Here is a 27993-nt window from a genome sequence, read left to right as displayed (position 1 = left end):
CACCAGAAAACTAAATTTTTCATGTGTTTTGATTCAGCATTTAAAAAGTGAGTTTTCGCAGGGAGAGCATTGGGGGGACAGGGGGATGGGTCAAAGCACTCAGAAACTGTGCTTTAAATTGCAGACCTGTGCCTTCAAAGTGTGGGGCAAAAGCTATCTTCTGTCAAAGCTCTCCAGCTTTCACTGAACTCTACAATTTAAAGTGAACATAAATTTCACATGACACACAGAACGGCATAGGCTAATACCTATGTTATTAATTTTGTGTGGGGGGTCATCTTAAAATTATTGATTTTTGTAATGCTATATCTCCATTATTATTGCAATTCTTTTGTTCTAATTAGCAAAGGTTGGATAATAAATGTTCACAAATAAAATATATTTCCAAATAAATACACATACATAAACATGCATTGATATATAAATAAAAGAACGCACACTGTACAGTACAAAGTAGAGTCCAATTCTAGAACTGTGTTGGAGCTGATTTAGATGTTCCCTCCATCCCTGGAAAAACAGTGTTGAAAGATCTGCAGTGAGACAACTCATGCATTCTTCTTGGTGTAAAGAACGTTTAGATCTCCCTGTTTCTCCGTTGTCAGTTGCAGCACATTGTAAGTTACATCCTTCTCTTATTTTCCAGGTAAAGTCCAAGAAGAAATTGATGCAGTGATTGGTAGGAACAGATCTGTCACATTAGAGGACCAGGCAAATATGCCTTACACTCGTGCTGTGATCCATGAAACTCAACGTTATGGGGATATTGTTCCTGCTGGCATACTCCATAGAGCATACCGTGATACAGAGGTGGAAGGCTTCTTCATCCCAAAGGTATGATGGGTTAGAGAGAAGATAGAGTGAAAGAGAGCAAAGAGTTATGTAAATAGATAATCACAAACAGCAAAAACAAAGCTTTTTTGCAATTAGTATTGAATATACCCAATGTCAGGCCTCTGAAGCTTAATGAGAATGTGGACTCTTCTCCATTGGAGATTTTAAAGCAGATGTTGGATGGCCATCAGTCATGGATGCTTTAGTTGAGATTCCTGCCTTGGACTAGATGGCCCTTGCAGTCCCTTCTAACTCTACAATTCTGTGATTCTATGAATATCCTCTGACCTGACAAAAGTATGACCCTACTACAATTTTACCTTGGAAATCAGATTTGTAAGCGTCAGCCAATTTATAACATTCCATGCATCTGCTTGAAAGTAGTAGAATAGTTGGGAAATAGAATAGGAAAATATTTAGGAGAATGTCCATGATCATATAAGAGCTTTTTGATCAGGTTGCTTAATATGACAGAAGAAGAGTTTGGATTTGATATCCCGCCTTTCACTCCCCTTCAGGAGTCTCAAAGCGGCTAACATTCTCCTTTCCCTTCCTCCCCCACAACAAACACTCTGTGAGGTGAGTGGGGCTGAGAGACTTCAGAGAAGTGTGACTGGCCCAAGGTCACCCAGCAGCTGCATGTGGAGGAGCGGAGACGCGAACGCGGTTCCCCAGATTACGAGACTACCGCTCTTAACCACTACACCACACCACAGTACAGTCATGCCTTGGTTCTCTAACGCATTGTGACTCAAACATTTTGGCTCCCGAATGCCGCAAACATGGAAGTGAGTGTTCTGGTTTTTGAACATTTTTTGGAAGCTGAATATCCAACGTGGCTTCTGCGGCTTCTGATTGAGTGCAGGAAGCTCCTGCAGCCACTCAGAAGTTGCGCCATTTTGTTTTCAAACGATTTTGGAAGTTGAATGGACTTCCGGAACGGATCCCATTTGAAAACCAAGGTACGACTGTAATGGTTTTGGAGGTAATACACTGTTATTTGGGGTAATGCATGGTTATAAATATATTTAAATTTGATAGTAACTTTATCTTACCCAAGGCAACCCAAAGAGACAAACAACCAAAGAACCCCCCCCCCACAGATACATTAAAAACAAGAGGGTGAAATAAAAAATACATTAATTACATCCCACCCACTTGTAAAAGGCCACAGTTAGTTAAAGACCAAAGACTTGGTTATAGAGGAAAGTTTTTGCCTACTGCCTAAATATAATGATGGCACCACCCCCAACTCAAACAGCCACTTCATGATACTATGGCTGATTGTATTCTTACTGTCCACCATAGTAACAAGCTGGGGAAGCCACAGTACATCAACTATCTGGAGGCCAACACATTCTGATGTTTCACAAGCAAACATGACAATGGGCAGTCTTCAGTTATGACAACCAGTTTTTGAAAGTTAAGATTTGGTTAGCTGTTGGGAATTAATTGGTACACTTTTATGTTTGTTTGTTTGTTTGTTTGTTGAGTGTGTGTGTGTGTGTGTGTGTGTGTGTGTGTGTTTCAGCTCACATTTATGTGTTGAAAATAGATGAAAAATGCTGATGAAAAAGATGTATTAATATAATTTAACATTTAAATAATTTCTAATTGAGTTGTTAGCATCCAAGCCTAGGTAGTCCAACATTTCGGGAAATATATTGAGGTGTATTGGATCTAGATGCAGATTTTCTGTTCTGCTCTGTCCAAAAGAAATGAGAGATAGGATGTGAGGGCGATCTGGCTGCGACATCTGTCACCCCATTGATCGCCAGGGTTGATTCGGCTGATCTGGCTGGCTAGGCGGGTGTCCCCTTCCTCCTTCACCGCTCCATGTGCGTCCCTCCCGAAGCTGCGCGCTCGGTGGAAGAGGACGACCATCCCCCCTAATGAGAGATATTAAACAAAAAGAGATAATGAATCTGCTTTGTTCGTCCATTATTCTAAATCACATTTATTTCTGGGGGGATGTTCTCAGGGTACCACAATCGTGACCAACCTGTCATCTGTGCTGAAAGATGAAACCATGTGGGAGAACCCGCATCAGTTTTGGCCGGAGCACTTTCTGGATGCCAATGGGCAGTTTGTCAAGCGAGAAGCTTTCATACCTTTCTCAGCAGGTAAATTGAAAGGGAAGAAGAGTTTGTGAGGAAGAAACTTTCCTGCCTTCACCAGAAAAAGGGTATTATCTATGGGTTCAAGTCAGCCTGTTCCATTATTATGATCGGATGATCAGTTTTATCAGCGTTAGAAATCAGATTAGGCTCTGCACAGACCAAAACTTTGCAGAGAGCTGGGGTTGGTTTTGTAGAATTGTCATCAGGCATTATGGATGGGAAATCTTCTGGGAACCTCATGAGCTCTTCCAAGCCCAAACCATTTTTCTTTTTCTTTTTTTGCAGCCAAAGCAGATTGATATCAAATATCTTACAGTGCCAGCCCTACCAATAGGCCAATTGACCAGGTCATCGTAGGAAACTGGTTTGGGGTATCATGAAAGGGCAAGGAATTGCTTTTTTATTATTTGTATTGTATTTTTACTCTTAGGGAGAGGTCCTTGTGGTACTCTGCCTCAGGCACCAAGTATAGGTATTATGAACCTGACTGTGTGGGGCTCCGTTTGGTTTTGTACCTTAGGCAGCAATAGTTCAGAAGGAAAATGACTTGGCCAGGCTTGTTGTTGTAATTTTACATATCTTTATCAAGCTATTACATAAGCGTCACAAAGCTGTCAGGTTAAGGGGCAGGGTAGAGATAGGAAGGACCTTCTTGTAACTGATTTGAACGAGCCAGGATTGACATTTTGGTGTTGTCATTGTTCTTTCCCCTCAGGTCGTCGTATCTGTCTTGGAGAACAACTGGCTAGAATGGAGCTTTTCTTCTTTTTCACCAGCCTCCTACAGCGTTTCACCTTCCATATTGCAGAAGATCACCCAAGACCAAGAGAAGATGGGTGTTTCGCTTTTACACTTGTCCCACAGCCTTATTATATCAAGGTTGTTTCAAGATGAGTGCAGGCACCTGCACAAACATACTTCTACATTTTGAGTTTGTCATTCACAGTGCAGATTACCTTAAAGATATAGGTCTGCTGAATCCATAAAGTAATAGATCACAGTAGCTCATTTACTGATTCTTCCTTTAGCAAGAATCACATTTATGGTTTTTTTCAGTTTCTCCCTTTCTCTCTTTTTTCTTTTTTGTTTTAAATACATACAGTTTTAATAGAATCATAGAATCTTATAGTTGGAAGGGACCCAGGGGCCATCTAGTCCAGCCCCCTGCAATGCAGGAATCTCAGCTAAAGCATCCATGGCAGATGGCCACCCAACCTCTGCTTAGAAACCTCCAAGGAAGGAGCGTCCACTACCTCCCAAGGGAGTCCCTTCCACCGTCAAGAAGCTCTTACTATCAGAAATTTCAGGAATGCCACCATCCTCCTGAAGGTGCGAGAGTGAAAGAGCAGCTCTTACTGTCAGAAAGTTTTTCTGTGTGTTTAGTCGGAATCTCCTTTCTTGTAACTTGAATCCATTGATTTGAGTCCTACCCTCCTGAGCAGGAGAAAACCTCCATCTTCCATGTGATAGCCCATTAGATATTTGAAGATGGCTATCATATCTCCTCTCAATCTCCTCTTTTCCAGGCTAAACATACCCAATATATATTATATATTATATAATGATATATAACAAAAATATATAACAACAAAAATATATAACAAAAATATATAAAAGGTCTATAAAATATATAAAAAAGAATAAAAAGGTACAAAACCAAAATCCCAACTTGCCTCCCTCCCCATTCTAGGACAGATCAATCTAGTTCAGGTTGCCCTATTCCAATCTGTGATTTCAGTGGCTGCAGTTCTTCAGGGTTATCAATAAAGTATTTGTTAAAAGGATGCCACATTTCAAAAAAATCATCTACATAATTTGCGTTATTAAATGCATGCACTGATACAGCAATAGACCATACATTCTGTTTCCAATGAGAAATACACGGACTTTCCAATCCTTTCCAATTCTGTGCCATTTGGAAAATGTGGTGCTTCTTAAAGAAAAGTATTTGGTTCTTCATAAGAAAGGTCAGGTTGCCCTTCTTTAAAAATAGTTAACAGTCTCAAACTTGGGGTACATTCCACATGTTGACCTGTAATACAGTATAGTTTATTACTAAAAACTGAGTTGATACTCATTTTAGTGGTTTTTTAGCCCACAAATTATTCCAATCCACCTCCCTAATGTCTATCCCTAGATCAGATTCCCATTGCTGTTTCACAGAGTTACATCCTCCAATTGTTAACTCATTAATTATATGATACAGTATAGATAAAGGTGTTTTTTGTATATTCATTTGTATGTAAAATCAAATTTTCAAAAGATGTTAAATGTCTTGTGGCATGTGCTTAAACTTCAGAATTTGATATAAAGCACACTATTTGATGAACATAAACACAATTTACACACTGCATTCCAATTTCTATTGTTATTTGTTCAGCAGATAAAGGTTAACCATATTCAAATAAATCAATTAGTACATGAATATCTTTCTCCATTTCTGAATAGCATGTTCTTTTCCTGTCATATGAAAAAGTGGATGCAGTACAAAAGGTATCAACGGTGAGATTGAAGAAGCTAATTTAGGTGCCCACATCTTCCATGCTTTCAGATCCACCTTTGTAAATGGAGTTATTATCGAATCAAACATATTTTTATTGTGTATTAAAAATGATAGACTCAGTAGTCTATATATTTCTATCAAACTCCATTTGCCGCCATGTTTTATCATTTGCATTTTGTATTGTTCCAATTATATTTTGAATATTGTTAGTATAATAATAATAACAATTTATTCTTTATACCCTGCCCATCTGGCTGAGTAAATGAGATGAAGCAAGATTCTCCACCACCGAGACTGCTGATAGATTTCAGCTAATTTTAATCTGGGTTTTTTACCCTGGTATACAAAGTTTACTATCATCCTTTGCCATTTTTAAAAAATCTCAGTCAAAATACAGATGAGTATAGTCTGAAACAAAAACAAAAATTTTGGTAGAACCATCCTTTTCACTGAGGACACTCTTCCCATCCATGATAACTTCAACCTGGACCAGTGTTTGAAATCTTTATTAATATTTCTTATTAATGCCAGAAAAACATATGTTTGCCTATCATTATGTTCAGTGGGTTAGTGGGTTGGGGACGTGCCAGAAGAGGACCAGTGATGGAGTTCCTGGGGTGTCACTATAGGCTAGCTAGGTAAGGGGAGATATGGTGTGGGGCAAGAGCCAGGTTGGTTGAGGAGAAGGGATAACAGGTGGTTAAAGGTGGTTGCCCCTTCCAGGCTGCCCCGCACCTGACAAGACTTTGATAACTAAGCCATCGTGCCTTCCTGCTTGGTGGTGCTGTTGCTAAATGCCAGGTCATTTCACAAGAAAATATATATCATCCATGATTTGATTGTGGATGATGTGGTTGACCTGGTATGAACTACCGAGACCTGGGTGGAGGTGTTGTGTGGGCCAAACTTGAACCAGCTATGGCCACCCTGGTACTCGGTGCAATATCAGTATAGCTGGAGATTTCAGAGGTTGGATCCTTGCCATTCATGGAGATTCCACTGGTCTCATCAGAAAACCACTTTACCTGGGAGCTGGATATCAGGGCTTTTACTTGGGGTTCAGCCAGCAAAACAACACAGAATCTTAGTATACCACCCACTCCACTGACCAACAACCTCCCTGACTGAGCTAGAGGAGGCTGTCTTTAATGTGGCTTTGAAAACAATAGTCTTGGGCCTATGTCTTGCGCAGTCTGGCTCAAGAGCTTGTGGTCACCATAGGGCTGTCTCAATGCGCTGTTTGAAAATTGAAGCAATTACTTCCGGGTTTTTGGCATTCGGGTTCCGAAACGTTTGTCAACGGAGACATTCGAGAACTGAGGTTCCACTGTCCCACTAATATAAGCAGTTCAATTTCATGTTTGTTGATAATGCTGCAATATTTTTAGTTGATTCTAATAAAGGTTTTATCCTGCTGTGGATTCTGGGTTTCTTTTAATGGGCCAACACAGGGAGCTATAGAGTTAACAGGCATTTTGATGAGAAATTAGTAATTTCCTGAAAAGGCTGCCTTTGGGTGGCACCAGACCACGACACAAGGTGATAAAACAGATGGAATGAGTGTTAAGAATGGGCAGTGGCATTCCATATACAGTGAAGGAATTCATAAGATGAAGAATTTCATGGAAAAAAGCAGTCTAGTTTAGAAGGGCAGATTTCAAATTAACTCCACGTTTTCCATAAAAACAAACTGAGTATGTTTTGCTTAGTATGGAGAAAGCAGGGCTAAACACATTTTTTTCAATATTTTAAGAACAGTCCTGTTGCATCAAGTCAAAGGCCCATCTAGTTCTGCGTCAGCTTGCCCTGACAGTGGCCTACCAGATGCCTATGAAGAGCCCATAACCACAACAGCATTTCCCCCACTTGTGGACAGGGCTGCTGAGAAGTAAGAATGGGGTGCTGATGTACCAGGGTCCAGGAGAGAGAGAGAGAGAGAGAGAGAGAGAGAGAGAGAGAGAGAGAGAGAGAGAAATGTAAGTATCCTACAATGTCATGATGCAAAATGTGCAGGGCCCCTTCTAAGCAATTTCTGTGAGATGAGCCAGTCTGACTGTTCCCACCTCCCAATGTTCATAGGAATCGAGTGATTGGCGAGTGAGCTATTTGGGGTGCCAGGTGCCAGGAATCTCTGGGGTGCTAAAGAGTTCTGTTTTCTCCTCCCCTTTAATGCATTTTACCTGCTTCTGACTCATTTTCTATAGTCTTTGGAATCTCCATACTTTGCCCTTTCTTTTTTTCTGAGCAACCAGAATACAGCTTTCTTGTGGTGGGTTTGTCTGGGATCAGTTGCTCCTTAGAAATGTCAGATGAGCCTCTCCGCACACAGCGTTGCACAACCAGTGTGCCCCCAGCAAAGAAGATCCTCTTCTCACTCTTTCCCTCCTGCTTTCCCTCGGAAAGTGGGGCAACTGCTGTAAGATTTTTCATTGTGATAATCTTGTCGGCAATGTGTTTCAATGACCATTCTGCGTCATACATTTCATGTTGTCTCTTGAAAGTGATTAGTCTTAAGACAAAGTGTGGCAAACTTGTAAGTTTCAAAATCGCTTCCCACCCCTGCAGCCAGACTTTAGGCTTCACTTTCTGGAAGTGGGGCTGAACTCACAAGACCAGATAAGCCCTACCACTTGCAGTTTTTAGATGAGTAATGTAGATTTACCTTTTTACCATGGCCAGGGGGTGGGGGGTGAAATCATGATTTTGTGATTTTTATTGCTAGTCTGGACATGACAGAGCTACAATTCCCAGAATGCTTGACAAACTATAGTTCCCAGTATTCTTTGGGCGAAGTCAAGTGCTTTAAGTGTGTGCTTAAGGTAAAGGTAAAGGACCCCTGGACAGTTAAGTCCAGTCAAAGGCGACTATGGGGTTGCGAAGTTCATCTCGCTTTCAGGCCAAGTGAGCCGGCATTTGTCCACAGACAGCTTTCCAGGTCATGTGGCCAGCATGACTAAACCGCTTCTGGCACAACGGAACACTGTGATGGAAACCAGAGCGCACGGAAACACCGTTTACCTTCCTGCCACAGTGGTACCTATCTACTTGCACTTTGATGTGCTTTCGAACTGCTAGGTTGGCAGAAGCTAGGACAGAGCAACGGGAGCTCACACCACGTCATGGGGATTCAAACCACCAACCTTCTGATCAGCAAGCCCAAGAGGCTCAGTGGTTTACACCACAGCGCCACCCGCATCCCTATGCTTAATGTATGATGTGGACATCACCCCAATCAATCCTTCAAAAACTCCTAAGAGGAGGCAGATGCATGTTTTCAGCTATTCTCTGGAGTAGCTCAACATGATTCTTAAATTATTTTTATAGTGCTTCTAACATAGGTGAAATTGGTCAGTTCCTAGTGGTCTGACTGGAAAAATGAGCCAGAAAGAACTTATCAGTTCATATCCAATATTCCTCCTACATATATTTCAGTTGGCAATAAAAAAGTCAAGCACGATACTACAGATTGTAGCATCAGAGCTTTATCAGAAAGCTCTTAAGTGTTGTACAGTAGAAAATCAGCAGAACTTTTAAGAACAAACCTATGTAACTAAATTATATGTATTAAAAAATAATAAGCTTTCTGAAATGAAAAAGTTTTCAGCCAGCATCTAAATCATGATAGCGAGAGCACCTGCCTAATGTCTAGAATATCCGGGGGGGGGGGGGTAACTGCTTAGGATACGGTTCTCAAATGCTTACTTCTATTTCTAAAAAGCTATTTACCCAGCAAATCTGGCTGAAGACGTGCCACATTACCGAGATGTATGAGATGTCAAGATGTATGAGATGAAACTGGGGAGTGAAAGATGAACAGTTTTGCAGATATCAGCCACAGTGATGACTCCGCTTTTAACTTTTGCCGTGCTTGAATGATTTAGGAACATAGGAAGCCATCTTCTACTGAGCCAGACCAGTGGTATCTAGTACAGTATTGTCCACACTGACTGGCAGCAAAACTTTAGGATTGCAGGCAGGATTCAATCCATGAAATCCAACGGTGTGCAAATGTTTCTCCAGTGACGCTGCACCACATGACATACAGGGACACTGTGCTGCAAGACTTCTTCATCCCCAAGGTATCTAGAGCTGGTTGAGACTTGAGGGCATTCTGAACAGAAGCAGGCAGACAGCTTCTCTATTTTGTAGAGTGATTAATCAAATCAGAATGGATAAACTATTCCAGAGGGTTTTTCTTCTTCAATGAACCTGATCCTCAGATCTCTCAGTTGCCTTGAACCTGAGGAGTTAAAAGCAATAATAATAATAATTACAGCTTCAAAGCAAATAGTTTAAATTATCAGCGAAAATGACTCTGTCCTTCACCCCTACGGAGGGAGGCAAGAGGTAAAGGAGTAGAGAGAACAGAAGAGAGGTTTCTGGGATTGGAAGTTTCCTACATTTCTTTTGGCAGTGATGTTCTACCTCTCTAAGATAAAGGTATCAAAGACAGCGGGGCTAACTGATCAAAAAGGAACTGTAGAAAAGTGGGATTAGATAGAGGTGATGCTGTTGACACTGTGTACTGAGACTTTGACAAAGCTTTTGACAAAGTATCTCACTAGGGACTCTTCAGTAAGCTTAGTAGCTGGAAAATAAGAGAAGAGGTCCACTTGTGGATTAGTATCTGGTTAAGAAACAGGAAGCAGGAATAAATAGACAATTCGTCCAATGCACGGCTGTTAGGGGTGAGCAATTAAGGTAGTTAAGTTAGCTGAAGGTGCCAAATCATTCAGGGTGGTTAAAATGGAAGAAGATTGTGAAGGATATCTCCAAACAAGGTAAAAGGGCAGTTAGATGGCAAATGAAATTCTATGTAAACAAGTGCAAAACGATTAACCTTGGGGCATCCCCCTTTCACATATACACTTGTGGCATCTGAACTAGTGGAGGCTGATCAAGAACAAGACCTCTGCTAGAGGATAGCCCCATGTGATGGATAGCTTGCATTGACACAGTGTGCAACAGCTGTAAAAACAGAGAATTCCAAGCTAGGGATCACTAGGAAAGGCATCAAAAATAAAACTTCCACTATCAGAATGCTGTCACATGTCTATTTTGTGAATAAACTTTGAATATTGTGTATATTTCTGGGCACCTTACCTCAAAAGGGATATTACAGAGTTGGAAAAGGTTCAGAAAAATGATCAAGGGGATGGAGCAACTTTCCCATAAGAAAAGGTTACAGTATTCTAAGCCTTTTCATTTAGAGAAAAAGCAAGTAATTTATACTGTTATGAGAGAGGGAGAAAAGCTTTTACCTATCCACTTCCTTAATACCATGCATAATTTTATGACATTGTCTCTTGTTACCTCTTCCTCACCTTTCCTCTAAACTAAAAAAATCCCACTTGCTGAAACCTTTCCTCTTCGAGGAAGTGAAGATGGACTGCTGGTATGGTGGCATTCCTGTGAGCACTTTGCTTTTTGGAGTTGGAACTGGCCCAACCACTTTATTTCACATTTGAGAAAACCCAAGGTCTAATAATATTGCATTTTTCAAGGAGTGAATCTGACGAGACAATAAACAATTCACATTAAGATTCTGTAAAACATAAACTGCTTTGCTTTTGCCTTCATACATATTCATTAGTGCTATTTTTTCCCCTTATTTCTTTTAGAATTAGGTACAGAATAAAAAGGCATAGTATGTTTTCTTCCGGGGGAGTTTTATCACCCCCAACTTTCTCTTCTCCATGGTTGTATCCTGTCAACAGCAAGATTCTCACAGGAGCCAACCTTTCTCATGATGTTTCATTGTTGCTGCATTGTGTGATTATGTCTTTTAGTTCTTTGCTCTATTTGTGATCTCATGGTCTTCTTGAATAATTTGCTGTCAACAAGTGCAAACTTACTGATGATTTAAAAGTGAGGGAAACCCAATCTTTGTTTTCCCCACTTTCCTCCATTTTGAAGATTATCTGTTCCCCACACTGCCCAGAAGAGGATTTATGCCTCTGTCTCATGGGTTGTGTGTTTGTTTGTTTGTTTGTTTGTTTGTTTGTGTGTGTGTGTGTGTGTGTGTGTATGTGTATGTGTATGTGTATGTGTATGTGTATGTGTATGTGTATGTGTGTGTGTGTGTAATCTCCCTATTTCATTTGTGAAGTCAAAGAGCCAGAAAATTGACTTCCAGTTTTCAACTCTCTTAAATTGTTGTCTCCTATAAGAATGATAGCTTTGTTTAAATTCCTCCTCTGGAAACAAGAGATTGGATAGAGAGGGAATATGATGCTGGTATATTTAGCATTTTTTTCTAAATTTGATGCTTGGGGTACCACAGTCATTTTCAATCTGACGGTACTGAAGGACGAACCATGTGGAAGAAACCACACAACTTTTACCCAGAACATTTCCTAGATGGAAAAGGGCAGTTTGTGAAACATGAGGCCTTCCTGCCTTTTTCAGCAGGTAAATCCAAAGGGAAGTATAACTGGGTGAGGTATTATTTCAGCATATTTCAGCATATCAATAATATTGTAAATGTTTGCATATTTATTCACATGGCTTATACATCTATACGCAGTTTTTGTTTTGCTTTGGGTGTTTTAAAACATAGACACTCCCTGTTGGTAATACTTGAGAGGTCTGAGAATATGTAATAAATAATAATAATAATAATAATAATAATAATAATAATAATAATATGTACCCTGGTCATCTGATTGGGTCTAGTCCTTCCCCTCAGGGAAATAATCTGGGTTGCCCTGCCTAGTCAACACCCAGCTAATCTCCCTCATCCCTATTCAGGCTTTAACCAAGTCTTATCTGACAGTTTAACTGTCGTTCCAACTTTTAACTCGCTACCCCCTCCTGATTGGTTGACACTCCTCCCAGCCCTGATTGGCTTCTGGGTCTCCAGGAGGATGACCCAAGGTCCATTAGTCACAAAAGGCTGTGTACTGAAATACATTTCTGGAGTGGCGCACCTGCTGTGGATCTGCATTCACTCTTTCCAAGCTGAATCAAGTTAAGAGGAAAACAAATATCCCCATTTCCAGCAACTGCCAGCTGAATGGCTGGCTGGTGTGGCAATCATGAAGTCTGCCTACTTTTCCACTCCCATTCTCCAGCTATCTGTGCAGAAGGCTGACTGGGCCTTGTGGCAATCATGAGTTCACTTCTATCTCATCTCCTCTTCAAGCAGTCTTCCAAGTTTAAAGAAAAACTAACTGGCCTTTAAATAAAAAAAGTTCTTGTACAAACATCTAACTGAATCAACAAATGTTTTTTAAAAGATGATAAGCTGGCCAAAACATGACAGAAGACGTGAATATCTGCACAGGAACTGGAAGAAGATACAAGCATCAGTTGAGGAGCAAAGGCAATGTGGAAGTCCTGTCCAGGGCCTAGGCGAGGGTCACCATCAACTGCTCCAAGTCCAATTTGAGCCCAGTCACTCTGCCAGCTCCAGACTGACACAACAACCTGCCCACTCCCCCAACTCCTACCCAGGCTGGCATGCTTGGTAGGACTGCAGCTGTGGTATTGGTGCCTATGCTCCATTAAGTCCTAACAGGCCACAGCCAAAATTAGGACTGCATGGATTGGGGCAATTTGGGCTACAGTCAAGCAAGATTCTAGTTATGTGAACCCTGTAATTAAATATCTGATTTTTATCACAGATTCAGATCTGGCCTTAGGCCAACTTGTAATCTCTCTCAATATTTCTTGTTGAGCCTGCTTTTCACAATCTGCTCTACGTTTTCCCAAAAATGATCAATATAAGATAAACGTCTCCTGACATTGCTTATGCAGTCTCATCAACCCCTCCTCCCGGGAGCCAGACCACAACAAACATTTTGAGATTAAAATTGGGCACAACTTTATTTATTTATTTCAGCCGTAGGTAAACCTTGGCATAGGCATTGGGAGTGTATCCCTCTCAGCCCCCTGCTGGCTTCTCTTCAGGGGTCTGAGGCATGACAGGGTCAGCTGAGGCCATTGCAAAACATGGCGGTTTACACAGATGTTTCCTCCACCCAAGGCACTGAGGCAGCACTAGGGACCAAGTTGTTGGGCCTAGCCTGCATCTATAGCCAGAATAGCGCAAGGTGCCAAGTCAAATGGGAGCCAGCAGTAGCACAAAGTCAATGGTGGATTTACTCACAAGAAAAAATGAACAGAAGGAATAATACTATTGACAGTATCAAGGCATCATATACTATTCCATCAACAGTTTTAATTGTTAATGTGCAAACTCTGGAATATTCATACAGAAGAATATGACAACCTCCCCTTCTGCATTGTGTTTTGCTATAGGCATTGAAGCATCTGCAATTATGATTAAGTCTAATGAACAAATGTAGAAGTAGGTCCTTCTATTTCCAAAATAAGTCTTTATGCTGATGGAATAATAACTTTATCAAGTCCTCTAATGCCAGCTCAATATATTCTCCAAAAGCATCAGAGATTTTGAAGAAGGATGAAGGTACAGTATGAATATGATAAATATGTATCCTAATATTTTGTAACTGATTTGTCTGAAAAAATATTACATGCACAGGTGAATGTAATATGAAAAAAGTATTTTAGATCTGTATCGGCACAGTATACAGGGTGGCCCAAAAGTAGGTATACAGCTGAATCAATGAAATTAATCACAACTGATTATATGGATACACATAGTTGGCACACAACAAAGTGGCAGTAAATTTCAGGCTGGCAGTTGGAAAGAATAGTGGAGTAGATAAAAGGGTTATTTTTCTTTACTGATATTGTGAATGATGACAGTGAACTTGAGTCAAGAACAAAGGAAGTGGATTCTAAAGCAGTATATCTACTTTTGGGCCAACCAGTAAGCAGTGCTTTTTCTTCTTCTAAAAAAATGTTTAGGGGTACTCTCATTTTGACTCAAGAAAATATAGTTAAAATCGGGGAAAATAAATACAGTAAATGGACCAAAGTACAAAGATTCACAAAATGTTTAGGGGTATGCGTCCTCTTGCGTCCCCCCAGAAAAAAAGTACTGCCTGTAAGTTTGTTAAGTGTTGGATACAGAACCGATCAACCAAATAAAAAACAGCAAATTTGATCTAATTTTGGATAGTTCACTATCTGACGTCAAAAAAAGATCTATTTCTGCTCTATTATATAGCTCTCATAGACAAGACGGTTGATTAAAAACAAGGATGGTGTAAATAGGCAGAATCTCAACATGTAAGTCAGGACATTTTGTTCATTACAAAACATGAATATTATGATTTTCCTTTCAATTCTGAAGATATAGCAACATGTGTGTTTGCTTCATATACTCAGCTGTGGGAGAAGTAAATTGGAAGTTTCTGCTCAGAGAGTGGGGCATTGTTCATCTTATAGCTTCTTTACCAGGAAGAACTCTGAGCTTCTTACCAGAAGCAGGACACAGAAAAAACAGCTCATTCTTTCTTAACAGATTCATTCTATTCTTCATTGGCCCTCCCACAATTTTTCCAGGAGTTACTTAAAAACAGAGAGAGAGAGGGAAGGAGGGAGCACAGGGATGTGTTAAGGAAGTAATTCTGACTTCAATTTAGTATCATTTCTCTCTCTCTACGGAACACAATACACATAGGAGGAACTTTTCAGACAAAAGGAAGTAAAAGCAGAAGAAGACTGAATCAGTGCAAGGAGAAATCATGGAGCCATTCCATTGGGTGTTCTCCATGCTCATGGCCATATGGAATAATCTCACTTTGCTGGTTATACTATTCTTTTTGTTAACTCTATCCTTTGATTTTATGAAGCGTAGGAAGCCTTGGCGCAACTACCCGCCAGGGCCAATTTCCTTGCCCTTTATCGGCACCCTTTTGCAGATTGATATGAGGAAGCCTCATCTTTCTTTCACTCAGGTAAGTGCCAAGGGAAAAAAGAGACCTGGATCATAGAATTGTAGAGTTGGGAGGGATCCCAAGGGTCATCTCATCCAACCCCCTGCAATGCAGGAATCTAAAGGATCCGTGACAGATGGCCATCCAACATCTGATTAAATGCTCCAATGAAGGAGAGCCCACCAGCTTCTGAGGGAGTCCGTTCTATAGCTGAACACCACCTCCCTCAGACTTCTTCCTCTGGTGCCCAGCAAAGATGCTGTGTTTGGGGAACAGAAGTGAAGAAGGTTAACCTGCCATTGGCTTGATTCCATATCGAGCTGCGGCAGTGAGTGTTTTTTGGGGGGGATTTGTCTGTTTCCCCACAGTTCCTTTGTGGCTTGTAATATTGGCTCATGCATGCTGATGGGGTGTTACGCTTGTGTGTTATTCTGTTGCACCCTTGGAATGATATTTTGGTTTCACCTGCCTTGCCCCACGCCAGTCATTGCAGTTAGCCTCCTGGACATTTTAGCTCTGAATGGGCACAATAGAAGTATATTAAGTGTTGGTTACAGAACGGATTGACCAAATAAGAAACAGCAAATTTGAACTAGTTTGGGATAGTTCACAATTTTCAGTGTGAGTTCACAGCAGTCAACTGTCACATTGTTTTCTATTAGATGATATTGCTTTTAAACATATGGGTGGGTACATTGAGTTTAGTGGGGACCTGCAACAAGATGTTTTGAGGGTTGGCTCCAGCCTTTAACAGGAGGGCACTCATTCAGGGTTCCAGACAGCCTGTAACAGGACCCTATCAGTGGTTTGGGTGGGTGTGTAGAAGGACAGGCAGCAAAGATGGGGAAGAAAAATGACTACTTTCCTCTTCCTTAGTATAATAAAGAGTTTGAACTCAGGGCTGACTGCTGGCCCTGAATCTGAACGTTATTGCTATATTAGGAAGTTTTTAATGTTTGATGTTTTATTACATTTTTATATGTGCTGGAAGCTGCCCAGAGTGGTTGGGGAAACACAGCCAAATGGGTGGGGTATTATTATTATTATTATTATTATTATTATTATTATTATTATTATTATTATTATTATGCAGGGAGAGGAAGAGATTTTTTGCTACTGAGAATGAAAATATTTATTCTTTTTCATTTCCTCCATCCTGAAACCTCCCAATATAGTGGACGGAGGAGATATTTGTAACCTTTTAGTGCACATTCTTCCAACTCTAATCAAAACTCTAGAATACAATAACCTATGAAAAGCAGTGGTGGTGGGGGAGGCTTAATCCTTCCCCTCCCCCCAAAAATGATCACATCAACATTCTTCTAAGAAAATGAGCACAGGTCCCTGTGCTGTAGGGCTGTTCCTAATAACGCTTTTATTTTCATTGAATGGTTGTGTGAAGGAGCAACCTTCTTTAATTGTGAATGGTGGATATAAATCTACAGAAGACTATATATAAAGAGTTAGGTGCATAGTAGTAGGAAGGTTTAATAACTGGAATTGGTGCATGTTTTATAAGAATGATTAACAACAATCGACCCACCAATTCAAGCATTCATTAGTTTCCTTATTAGAATTAAAGATGCTTGAGTGAAGAGTAGAATTCTTTCTTCTGTGTACAATAAAAAGAGGACTGTTTTGATTTAGAGAAATGTCATATAAAACCACTATTAGCAGTTCAGCCCTGTTGAGTTTGATTGGATGTAAGTTTAGAGAAACACTAGACATACTAAGTAGGGGAGTGCATGCGCCCAACATTACAAGGACAGTCCAGTATTGGAAGGGTTAAGGAACCCATAAGATGAAAGAGGGGTACCTTGAAGTTGGCCACCAGCATTTAGCACCTGGGCAACTGACGTAGCAGACAGGTAATCTGGTCACAGCCTGCATCACTAGGTTGTCATTTGTTGTATTTCTGGTCAAATAATTATTATCCAAAACTTGCATACAGGGCCATATTTAGCAGATGTGGTGCCAGGGTGCAAATATCCGCCCAGCACCCCCAAATTACCATGGATAATGTTTTGGGGGGAGGAAGCTATGCAGTGCCAGCCATGGGGGGGGGGGCACAACTCTCCCCTATGCCGCTGTGGGAGAGCGATCACCACAGAGGCTTGGGAGGGAAGCTGCACGCCCACCAGCCACATAGTTGGCAGGGCGCAGCTTCCAGCCTAAGCCTATGCGGGGATCGCTCTCCTCTCACGGAGACAAGCTGCATGCCCGCCAGCCATATGGTTGCTGGGGCGCAGCTGGCGGGCATGCAGGGAAAGGGGAGGCCACCGGCAAAGCCGCACAGCTCCCCCACTCGCTGGGGCGCCCCTGAGAGGCCAGCGCCCTGGCACGACGCACCACTAAGCCCTATGGGAAAGGGCATATGGACATTTTATGCTGTCATATATTTACAGCTGTCTAAGAAGTACGGGAACATTTACAGCCTGCAAGCCTTCTATACCAATGTCGTGGTGGTGAGTGGATTCAAGCTAATGAAAGAAGCTTTAGTCCACAAGTCAGAGGATTTTGCTGATCGTCCTGATATGCCTGTCCACAGTTATTTGGCAGGATACAAGCAAGGTATGTCTGGCTTTGTCAGTCCACGGTGCTGAAGGAGATGGGAAGAAGGCAAACCAGGGAGCACCCCTCCCGTCTGTTGGCAATAAAGCAATTCAAATAGGAAGATTGGGAATTAAATCATGGTCTGTTAATGCTTCCAACCCATAAGAAAGGAGCATTTTGGTTCTCACTGTTTTTTTGAGGTTCAAAAGCTCATCGAGTGTGAATGATAAGAGCTGTTCGGCAGTAAAACAAACTCTCACAGAAGGTGGTGGACTCTCCTTCATTGAGGATGGATGTCAAAGATTCTTTAGCTGTGATTCCTGAATGGCAGGGGGGTGGACTGTTTCTCTGATTGAGGAGCTTCATGACTGATTTGGATTTGAGTCTCTCCCAGATCCTAGTCCAACACCAAACTGACTCTCATTTAAGAGAGGATGAAAATAATTTTTAGACATTAAAGCAATAGTGCCTTGATACAGAGTATGAGCAAACTTTGTCCATCAGCCATGTAATACATTTTCCCTTTCTTTTTGTTTGTTTACCGAGTCTGATCTGGTTCAGTGTCTGATGATTGATCTCCAGATGTAATAATTTTAGTCAGTAAGAGCTGACTCATATGAAGTAATATTATGTCAGCATTTTAACCGCTTCAATTTTATGCCCTCTTAGGACTGGTATTTGCTAAGTATAATCATGCCTGGAAGGAGCAGAGGAGGTTTCTTGTCTCAAACTTGAGAGATTTTGGAATGGGAAAGAAATCCCTGGAATGGCAAATGATTGAGGAAGCTGGCCATCTGTGTTCTGCATTCCGCGCTGAGGGAGGTTCGTGGGAAGTGGGAAATGTGCTTAATTCAAAATGTTTACATTCTTATTTATTTAATAAAAAGCATACACTGTCTGATTGTTTAAAAAACCCTTAAAACAATAACATGATCAATAAGAATAAATAATAATAATTGAAGACTTCAAAAAAGTTAATATTATGTTGCATGCCACCCCAATCTCTGAGCGGTGTGAGATTCCACGGGTTCTGAGCGCTTACCCAGGCTTGTGTTTCCTTCAGGAATAAGGCACATGTCTTTATGATATATGGTTTATTTACGTATATCTATAACCTGAGCCTATGATGGATTGGCTCACAGCATTAACACCCCAAGAAGGTCTTGTTTCTCCCATAGCTGCAGCCTTGAATCCCAGCAGAAATCAGGCCTGGCTCTGACTCTCTGCCTTCCCAGCCTGCCCCTCTTGCACCCAGCTCCCAGCCCCCTGTCTTTCTAACTAGCAGACTGTTGAGGGAGGGAAGCCCACCCCTTTGGTTTCTGGTACCTAGCCACTTCCTTTGTTCCCTTAATGGCCCATACTTAGCAGGCTATTACTAAGCTGGCCTGCTTATTGCAGCAATTGAATCCATGCTGGATCCAGGAATTAGATGGAGGATCGGGCATACAGTCTAACCCCCCCCCCCAACTCATAACAATAACGATACACTAAAAGCAGATTAAAACTCGCATGAACTTTCAAAATATCTGGGTGGGCATGCCTAAACAAAAATGTTTTAGTAGGTGCTGAAGAGAGTGCAGTGCAGGTGCATGCCTAATATCAGTAGCTAAAATGTATTTCTCCCATCTCTGTCAAAGAACTCCACCAGTAAAAGTCCAGAGTGTTGTGCTTCAGACCTTAGGTTTGATTTCCAGAGAGTTTTGAATTTGGAACATTTATAAGTGTACATTAAAGAGAGCAAAGCAAATGGAGCCATGGTGGTTAGGGCAGGGCAGGGGCGATGAATCATCAACCCACTTCTTTTTCTCTTTCAGACCATCCATTTGACCCTCAGTTTATTATAAACAATGCAGTTAGCAATGTGATCGCCTCTATGACTTTTGGCTATCGCTTTGACTACAAAGACCAGAAATTCCAGGAGCTGCTGCACTTATTTGAAGAATGCATTCAAGATGTATCAGGATTGTGTACTCAGGTGTGAAAAACTGCTGCTTCATCAGAAATATTGTTCTTTAGTGACTGTATCTCTGTACCAGGTGTAATGGATTTTCTTTTCCATTCTGCATCAGCTCATTAATATGATACCTTGCTTGCTGCACATCCCACCACTGGAACAGATAGTCTCTAAACACCACATGGGTTTGTACAACTACATAGAAAACATTCTGAAGGTGCATGTGAAAACCTGGGATTCATCCTGCAGGAGGGACATCATTGATGCTTTTCTGGAAGAAATAGAAAAGGTAGGATGTTGGTATTTTGTACTTCCAGCCCAAGGTACATACAATTCTATACAGTGGTACCTTGGTTTACAACCATAATCCATTCCAGAGGTCCGGTTGTAAACCAAAACAGGTGGTAACCCAAGGTGTGCTTTCGCCAATGGGGCCTCCCCCCCCAAAAAAATTGGTTGTAATCCCCCCAAAAAATTGGATGTAATCCTAAAAAAGGGACACAAACTTCCGGGTTTGACATGGTTGTACAGTGGTACCTCGGGTTAAGTACTTAATTCGTTCTGGAGGTCCGTTCTTAACCTGAAACTGTTCTTAACCTGAAGCACCACTTTAGCTAATGGGGCCTCCCGCTGCTGCCGCGCCGCCAGAGCCCGATTTCTGTTCTTATCCTGAAGCAAAGTTCTTAACCTGAAGCACTATTTCTGGGTTAGCGGAGTGTGTAACCTGAAGCATATGTAACCTGAAGCGTATGTAACCCGAGGTACCACTGTAATCCAAAATGGTTGTAATCCAAAGCGGTTGCAAACCAAGGCTACCACTGTAATTTAAAACCTTAGTTAAATCAGCAACTCACTGTTCAGTGCATCTCTCCATGGGCATAGCCGGGGGGGGGGGGCAGGGGGCAGCTGCCTCCCCCAATTAATAAAATTCAATAAAAATACATAACAAACTGAGGTTCTGCCCCCCCTAACAAAAATCCTGGCTGTGCCCATGCATCTCTGTGTCTGCCATACCTGATTTGTGGAGCAGTGGGGTTGCAGCCCTGACCCAGGAGAGGACCCAATACCTCTTGGGATCTCATGAGGTGCTATGGCTTGGTCTCTCCCACAAATGCGAGACAACTCTAGCTGTTTATTATTTCAAATTTATTGCTAAAACAACAAACTAGGACATAGCTCCTCTATTCATCGTCCTCCCCAGAAGATGGAGTTGCCCAGACTGAGCTCCTCTCCCTTCCCCAGCACAGAAGCCCCCACCTTCTTTTCCAGTATCTTTTGCACTGTCTAGATCCTACGAGATTTGGGAGAGAATGCTTCCAGCATTCCAGCGTCTGACTCACTATTGGAGCTCTCACACAGCAGCCTGTCACTCTGGCCCTGTCTTTTGTCTCCCCTTTGTTCAGAGCTCAGATCACAGCTGCTCTCCCCCTCCTCTCTGCCTTCCGCTGTTAACTGTTCTCTCTCTATGCCTGTGTCTTCTTCTCCTGTAAGCATCTGAGCTTCGCTGACACGAGGCCTCAGAATCTCCTTGGAGAAAAAGTGGGATGTAAATGTAATAAATTGATAAATATGCCACCACTCCAGGACCTCAGAGGGTGGCAGCACTGCCAAGAGCGCCTTCCTTGCCCAACTGGGCAGGTCTGTAACTGATATGACTCTATTACTGGAAAGTCCAGTCTCTTTGACACTTTCTGCATGCTATATAGGTGCCATAAGATTTATTTATTTTTTGAGATGCACATCGTTTGTCTTCTTAGAGGAAGAAAGATGTGAAGACAAGTTTCAATCGTGACATCCTTCGTCTAATAATTACTGAACTTTTTGCTGCTGGCACTGAAACTGTTGCCACCACTCTGCGCTGGGGCCTGCTGTACATGATCCAAAATCCAGAAGTCCAGAGTAAGTACTACTGCAGCTGCTATATGCTAAAAGAAGAAGAAGAAGAAGAAGAAGAGGAGGAGGAGGAGGAGGAGGAGGAGGAGGAGGAGGAGGAGGAGGAGGAGTTTAGATTTGATATCCTGCCTTTCACTTCCCTTCAGGAGTCTCAAAGCGGCTAACATTCTCCTTTCCCTTCCTCCCCCACAATAAACACTCTGTGAGGTGAGTGGGGCTGAGAGACTTCAAAGAAGTGTGACTGGCCCAAGGTCACCCAGCAGCTGCATGTGGAGGAGCGGAGACGCGAACCCGGTTCCCCAGATTACAAGACTACCGCTCTTAACCACTACACCACACTGGCTCTAAAAAGAGAGATTTTAGTGCCAGTTTCTGAAAGAGCAGCTATATTAGGATGGGAATTTGAGTTTCAACAGAGATGTACAATATGCAAGAAGCCATTGGGCTTCTTGTTGTCACTGAATTAAGGGCACATCTGTAGCTGCTCTTAGTCTTTGGTAGCAAAGATGAAACTGGTATTCTAAGACAATTTATTATGGCAAACTTTTTCATAGGGCACAATCATAGTCCAATTCCTGTCCACAGAATGCTCCTCTTCCTCCTCTTCTAATTGGGCCTTCTTGTGTGCCAGTCTCTAGCCTGAGCTCTCCTTGAGATGGTCTTTTGCCTAGACAGGGCCTCCTGCTGGAACCCCAGCTCAGGTTTGAACCACCATCCAGCTGTGACCACTTGGAACAGAACATGTCCTTGTTCATAAAAGCATTTTAACAGTATTCTCCTATCTGCAGGTTGCTGATTCCACAGGAAAGATCAAGTGTAGCTCCCAGCAGCATGGGATCTGCACACACATTTATAGGTTCCCCATCAACAGCACAGAACATCTCCCCTTAAGGATCTGCACTGGCTTCTTACATGCTAACTGAGCCAAATTCAAGTTTTTGTTATATAAGGCTCCAAATTGTTTGGGGACCAACTTACTTGGACTGCTTCCCCCCCCCCCATAGTTGCTTGATTTTTATATTCAGCTAGAGAGGCACTATCAAAGGTAGCACATGCTATTCACCTTGCTTCTACAAGTAATAAGCTGTTTTGTTTGTGCACCTAAGTTGTAGAATTCCTTGCCTATGCGAAGGAAGTACCATCAATACACCAAGTTTCAGACACCTGCTGAAGACCTTTCTGTTTGTACCTGTCTTTTCTGATGTATAGCTCAACCTATCAGTTACTGTGTGTCTGGATGATAAGTACTTTTATGCTGTTCTGTGGGTGCATTATGTTCACTGCCTATATAGTTTGCTTATTGTGTGGTATATATGTCTGTAAAATAAATAAATGGGAGAACAATGAAAGTGTGCTTCCTTTCTAGGTAAAGTCCAAAAAGAAATTGATGATGTGATTGGCAAGAACCGGTCAGCCACCATGGGGGACCAGGCATCCATGCCTTACACTCATGCTGTGATAAATGAAATTCAGCGATTTGCTGATGTTTCTCCATTGATGCTGCCTCACATGGCGTACCGGGACACGACATTACAAGGCTTCTTCATCCCAAAGGTATAAGTTTTGCTAACAGAGTAAAGGTATTCTGAACAGAAGCAGGCAGACTGTTTTTCTTTTTTGCATGGAGTTGAACCAAATTTAAACTGCTTTATTTATTCACTGATCCCAAACTTAAGATTTCTCAAATGCCTTGAATCTGCATGGGAAATGAACTCCTAAACTGCTTGGACGTATGCCCGGAGAGCAGGAGTCAAGCGGAAAACTGCTCAGACCTGTGTTTTCTAGGCACGGCACAAGCAGAAGGGCGGACGAGCCCATTGTCTCCAGAAGCCTAAGATATTTCAAAATAGAGACAGGATATAAGGAAAATACAGTGCTGTTGATTGTAATCCTTTTACCAAATCCTCTTTCTTTGGACACACTTAGGGTACCACGGTCATCTTCAACCTGTCATCTGTACTGAAGGATGAAACTGTGTGGGAGAAGCCTTATGAGTTTTACCCAGAGCATTTCCTTAATAAAAAGGGGGAATTTGTGAAACGAGAGGGCTTCCTGCCTTTCTCAGCAGGTAAATCCAGAGGACTAAAAGCTGGGATATTTACTGTTTCATAATCACACATTTTAATATTGCAAGTGTTTTTTTCATGGTCACATTATAAGGGCTTCTTCAGACACAGTCCTTTGGGGTGTGGACAGTGCCAGATTTACGTATAAGCTAAACAAGCTTAGGGCCCCACTCTCTTGGGGGCCCCCAAAAAATTTAAAGGGAAAAAACCTTGATGTACATTCTCCAAAATATAAGATAAAAAACAAATAAACATTGATAAAATACATATTTTGTCATGTGCAAATGGCTTTAGATACCTATTAGGTCCGTAAATTACCATATAGCATATATTCAACACAAAAAACAGCGACAATTTGTTGTTGACAAAGGACAGCTGGACATATAAGGGGCCCCATTACCTTTAGTAACTTAGGGCTTCATCAAACATAAATCCAGTCCTGGGTGTGGAGAGAGAGATCTACCCATAAATCTTCGTTGTGGAGATACAAATGTTTGTGCTCACAATTATGCTCCCACTGAAGAGAAGTCACATGTGTGCAGCACTCAGAACAGCTATTTCCTTCTGGCAGTTTTCCCTTGTCCCATTCCTTTCCAAGGGGAAACCTGCTATTTAGCGATAGATCGGAACAAATGTTGATCCAGGGAAAACCCAAATTGCTGTTTGCTCGAATTGAGTGTTAAAGAATGGTTTTGCCCAGGGGGAAGCAGCAGGACAAGAGGAAGTGTACATAAGCCTAAACCACAACCTCCTTCTTTAGTTTTCAGAGGGAGGATAGCCCCATTCAGCATGGGTTGAATCCCTATCCACTGACCTGCCTTTCAAAGCTTTGTCTTTTCTGGATTAAGCTTCAATTTACGTGGCTCTTGGAGGAGTGCCAGCCCTCAATGCACCCCCCCCCCCCAGTTTGCCAGCCCTTGTTTATAAGACTTGGCTATAACAAAACAACAACAACAACAACAACTTATTACTTGTACCCCGCCCATTTGACTGGGCTGCCCCAGCCATCCTGAGTGGCTTTCAGCAGAATATTAAACAAAACAAAATATGACACATCAGATTGTGATAGATGGTTTATCCAATTATGGTGTGGAGAAATACAGGAGACAAATTTTTATCTTCTTCTCATAGAATAAAAATGCAAATCAGGCAAAAAAATTGATTGGCATTCAGGATAGACACAACAAAATAATTCACCACACAGTGCAATTCACTTCCTGAAGACATGGGGATGGCCTGGTCTGCGGTCGCTGCAGAATTAGGTCAGGAATCAGAATAAGGTGACAGAATTCTGTGGTAGAACAGATTGAATAATTTCAAAATTGTAAGTCACTTTTTATGAGACATTAGCATCACCATTGCTGTGACCCTGTCACTGCCTCTGAGACTTAATCTGAAATGCTCATAAAAGCAACTGATGGCAAAAGATAGGGAAAGGGCCAAAGTCCAGTGGCAGAGCCTCTGCTTTGCATGCAGAAGGTTCTAGGTTCAATCCTCAGAATCTCCAGGTGCTGGAGAGACCCCTGTCTGAAATTCTGGAGACCCAGTCAGTGCCGACAATACTGAACTAGATGGAGCAATGGTCTGACTCAGTATAGGGAGGCTTCCTGTGTTCTTGTTCCACTTCCCTCTCCCCAATCCCCATACAGTTTGGGTGTCTTCAAAATGATTTTCTTCTTAACTGGTGGTTTTGCTCATTTGGCCCCTCACACCAGTGCCGTATGTCTTTCTTTTCTTCAAAGGGTGCTGTGCACACTACCAACCACCTGTGAATTAACCATCTCCAAAGCATCTGTCTGAGGCCTTTCTGTGTAGGGTCTTGCAGTCTGCATGCTCACTGGAAGAGTCACTTACAAAATGACACTTAGCTTGATGTCCTCTTTCTTTTTCAGGTTTGCGTGTGTGTCCAGGAGAACAGCTAGCCAGGACAGAGCTCTTCCTCTTCCTCACCAGCCTCCTTCAGCATTTCACCTTCTGCTTCCCAGAGAACCAGTCTAAACCTCAACAAGAATCTCGCTGTGCCTTGACAGTAGCGCCGCCCCCCTTGCAGATCCAGGCTATTCCAAGATAACTATAGATACCTGCAACACACTTGTGCTGCACTCAAACTTATCATGTGGTTACTGAAATCTCACAGGGTGACCCAGATAATCACTTTCTCTCCCAGTTCATTGGAATTTAAATCTCACTTTGAACAACGACTCTTTTTGTTCAGAATTTCTAAAAGCATGCACAGTGGTACCTTGGGATGCGAACGGGATCCATTCCAGAGCCCCGTTCGCATCCTGAATGGAACGTAAGACGCGACGGCATGTCTGCGCGTGTGTGGGTCGTGTTTTGCCGCTTCCGCACATGCGTGTGACGTCATTTAGAGCATCTGCACATGCGCAAGTGGCGAAACCTGGAAGTAATGTGCTCCGTTACTTCCAGGTTGCCGCGGAGCGCAACCTGAAAGCGCTCAACCTGAAGCACATTCAACCCGAGGTATGACTGTATATGTGCCTGGTCCTTTTAGACCATGATGGGGCAAAGCCATTTGAACGAGCTGGATTCAGAAATATATCTTTCCCTTATTATTTTCAATCAAGTGATTACATATCTTATTAAACTGATTTTGTTCATATTATCCAAACTGCTCTTCCATCATTTTGAACTATCTATATCAGGGCAGTCCAACCTCTCAGACCAAGTAGGCTGCAAGAGGACTTCACGCACTGCTTTGTTGCAGCGGAGACAGGGAGCGAGGCCAAAATTTGACACCCAATAGCTCTCACACTGCCTTCCCAAAGCCAGCTAAGTGAGGTGCTGGGCTTTGGGAATGGTGTGACCATAGCATTAATGTCCTTGCAAGCGAGGGAAGAATGGGGAGACAACCAACGCTAACTGGCTCTTCCTACCATTAGCTCTTCCCTCTGTGACCCCTGGCTCATCCTACCCCTGACTTTGCCTTCTCTTAGCTGCCCCTGCCTTCTGGCCCAGCAGAATCAATGGTCCCCAGCAGCCACTGCTATCAAATACTCAGACTAGAAGCAGAGACTAGTCAGAGTGGAGGTGTGGTAGAGTGTGAGTGTTTTGGTTGACATGCAATTATTAAAAAAATGATCTGCCATGGAATGTGGTGACCCTCTAATTCTAGGCTTTGGGGCAAGGACAGTTAGCTAGGTGGAAAAGGGGGTGGAAGGCATTTCCCCTTGTAGTGCAAGAGCAATTAGTTGAATTTATGTAATCAGAAGTACGGCTGTACCTTGGAAGTCAAATGAAATCCGTTCTGGAAGTCCGTTTGACTTCTGAAATGTTCAGAAACCAAGGCACGGCTTCCAAATGGTTTCCGATTGCACCAAAAACACACGTTCTAAAACCGGAACAGTCACTTCCAGTTTTCAAGCGTTTGGGAGCCGGAACGTTTGACTCCCAAGTATGACTGTATCTACAAAGCTGCCTTCTACGGGAGGGGAAAAACACCACTCAAGACAAAATGACACAAAGCAATAATTATATTTAAAAATAAATAAATACAATTAGTAAATCACAATGACTTTGAAGACTCCCTTCAGACATCTCCATGGTGATGAATTTGCTGTCTTCCCCTGCCACTTCAGAGGGAAGGAGAGAGTTGTTCAAATCTGTAAAAATTCATTTCAAAATCATAGACTTCTGGGACATTGGGATGCATTCTGTTATTTGGTTATTTTGAGGATGGGGAACCTGTGAACTTCCACCTTGCCCAGCCAGCATAGTCAGTGGTGATGAGAACCTTAGTATTGCAACCAGAGCTTTTTCTTCAGCTGGAACTCACTGGAACTCCAGCCAGCATAGTCAGTGGTGATGAGAACCTTAGTATTGCAACCAGAGCTTTTTCTTCAGCTGGAACTCACTGGAACTCAGTTCCGGCCCCTCTTGGGTAGGTGCCATTCTAAGAGAACAAGGGAGGCGTTCATGGTGAGTTCTGCACCTCTTTTTCTAGAAAAATAGCAGATTGCAACAATGTCTGGAGGGCCACAAGAGATAACAGGATGCCTCTATTTAGAAGAAGCATTCCCTCCTGGGAAAGGGGAGGCCTCTTACTTTGTATAACCCTGCCTCCTTTGGGATGCCATTGGGGACGGAACCTGGGAGATTTCGCGTGTAAGGCAGGAGCTCTCTTGCTGAGCCACAGCCTGGCAGGATGGAAGGCATCTTCACAAATGGTTCTTGCTGCAACATAGGCACACCTCAGCTATGTTAGGGCCAATAATTTCAATAGGTATACTCTGAGTAACAGTCA

The 27993-nt window shown here is 42.2% G+C and overlaps 2 protein-coding genes and 1 long non-coding RNA gene across 4 annotated transcripts in view; 2 read left to right on the top strand and 1 right to left on the bottom strand.

Moving 5' to 3' along the window:
• TCF20 (transcription factor 20) overlaps positions 1–5376 on the top strand; it is a 201662-nt gene extending 196286 nt beyond the window's left edge. The window contains exons 10-12 of the mRNA XM_083462639.1: positions 644–831; positions 2813–2954; positions 3667–5376. Of these exons, the coding sequence (XP_083318765.1) occupies positions 644–831; positions 2813–2954; positions 3667–3845 (509 nt within the window). The 3' untranslated portion in view covers positions 3846–5376. The remainder of the gene's footprint in view (positions 1–643; positions 832–2812; positions 2955–3666) is intronic.
• On the bottom strand, positions 4022–12226 carry LOC310687537. The gene is made up of 4 exons (XR_014516459.1): positions 12107–12226; positions 10779–10966; positions 9157–9694; positions 4022–5862 (listed from the first exon to the last, which is right to left on the bottom strand). It is a non-coding gene; the product is annotated as an uncharacterized lncRNA (long non-coding RNA).
• A 72-nt stretch (positions 12227–12298) lies between these two features.
• LOC310687516 (cytochrome P450 2D6-like) lies at positions 12299–27261 on the top strand. 2 transcript variants are annotated; one of them, XM_083462656.1, is made up of 11 exons: positions 12299–13885; positions 15185–15284; positions 17669–17834; positions 18486–18638; positions 19631–19791; positions 19886–20059; positions 21528–21669; positions 23030–23217; positions 23590–23731; positions 25622–26120; positions 27107–27261. In XM_083462656.1, exons 2-10 carry the CDS (start codon positions 15255–15257, stop codon positions 25798–25800), a joined length of 1335 nt encoding a protein of 444 aa, XP_083318782.1. In that variant the 5' UTR covers positions 12299–13885; positions 15185–15254; the 3' UTR covers positions 25801–26120; positions 27107–27261. The 2 variants fall into 2 exon arrangements, with proteins under 2 accessions (XP_083318782.1, XP_083318781.1); XM_083462655.1 differs by lacking the exon at positions 12299–13885 and having other exon boundaries at positions 13955–15284.
• The last annotated feature ends 732 nt before the right edge of the window (positions 27262–27993 follow it).

The sequence above is a fragment of the Podarcis liolepis genome (genome assembly GCF_965112155.1).
Source record: "Podarcis liolepis genome assembly, chromosome: 10".
NCBI lineage: Eukaryota > Metazoa > Chordata > Lepidosauria > Squamata > Lacertidae > Podarcis > Podarcis liolepis.
The sequence above is the reverse complement of the archived record's forward strand: the minus strand, read 5'-3'. Positions and strand labels throughout refer to the sequence as shown.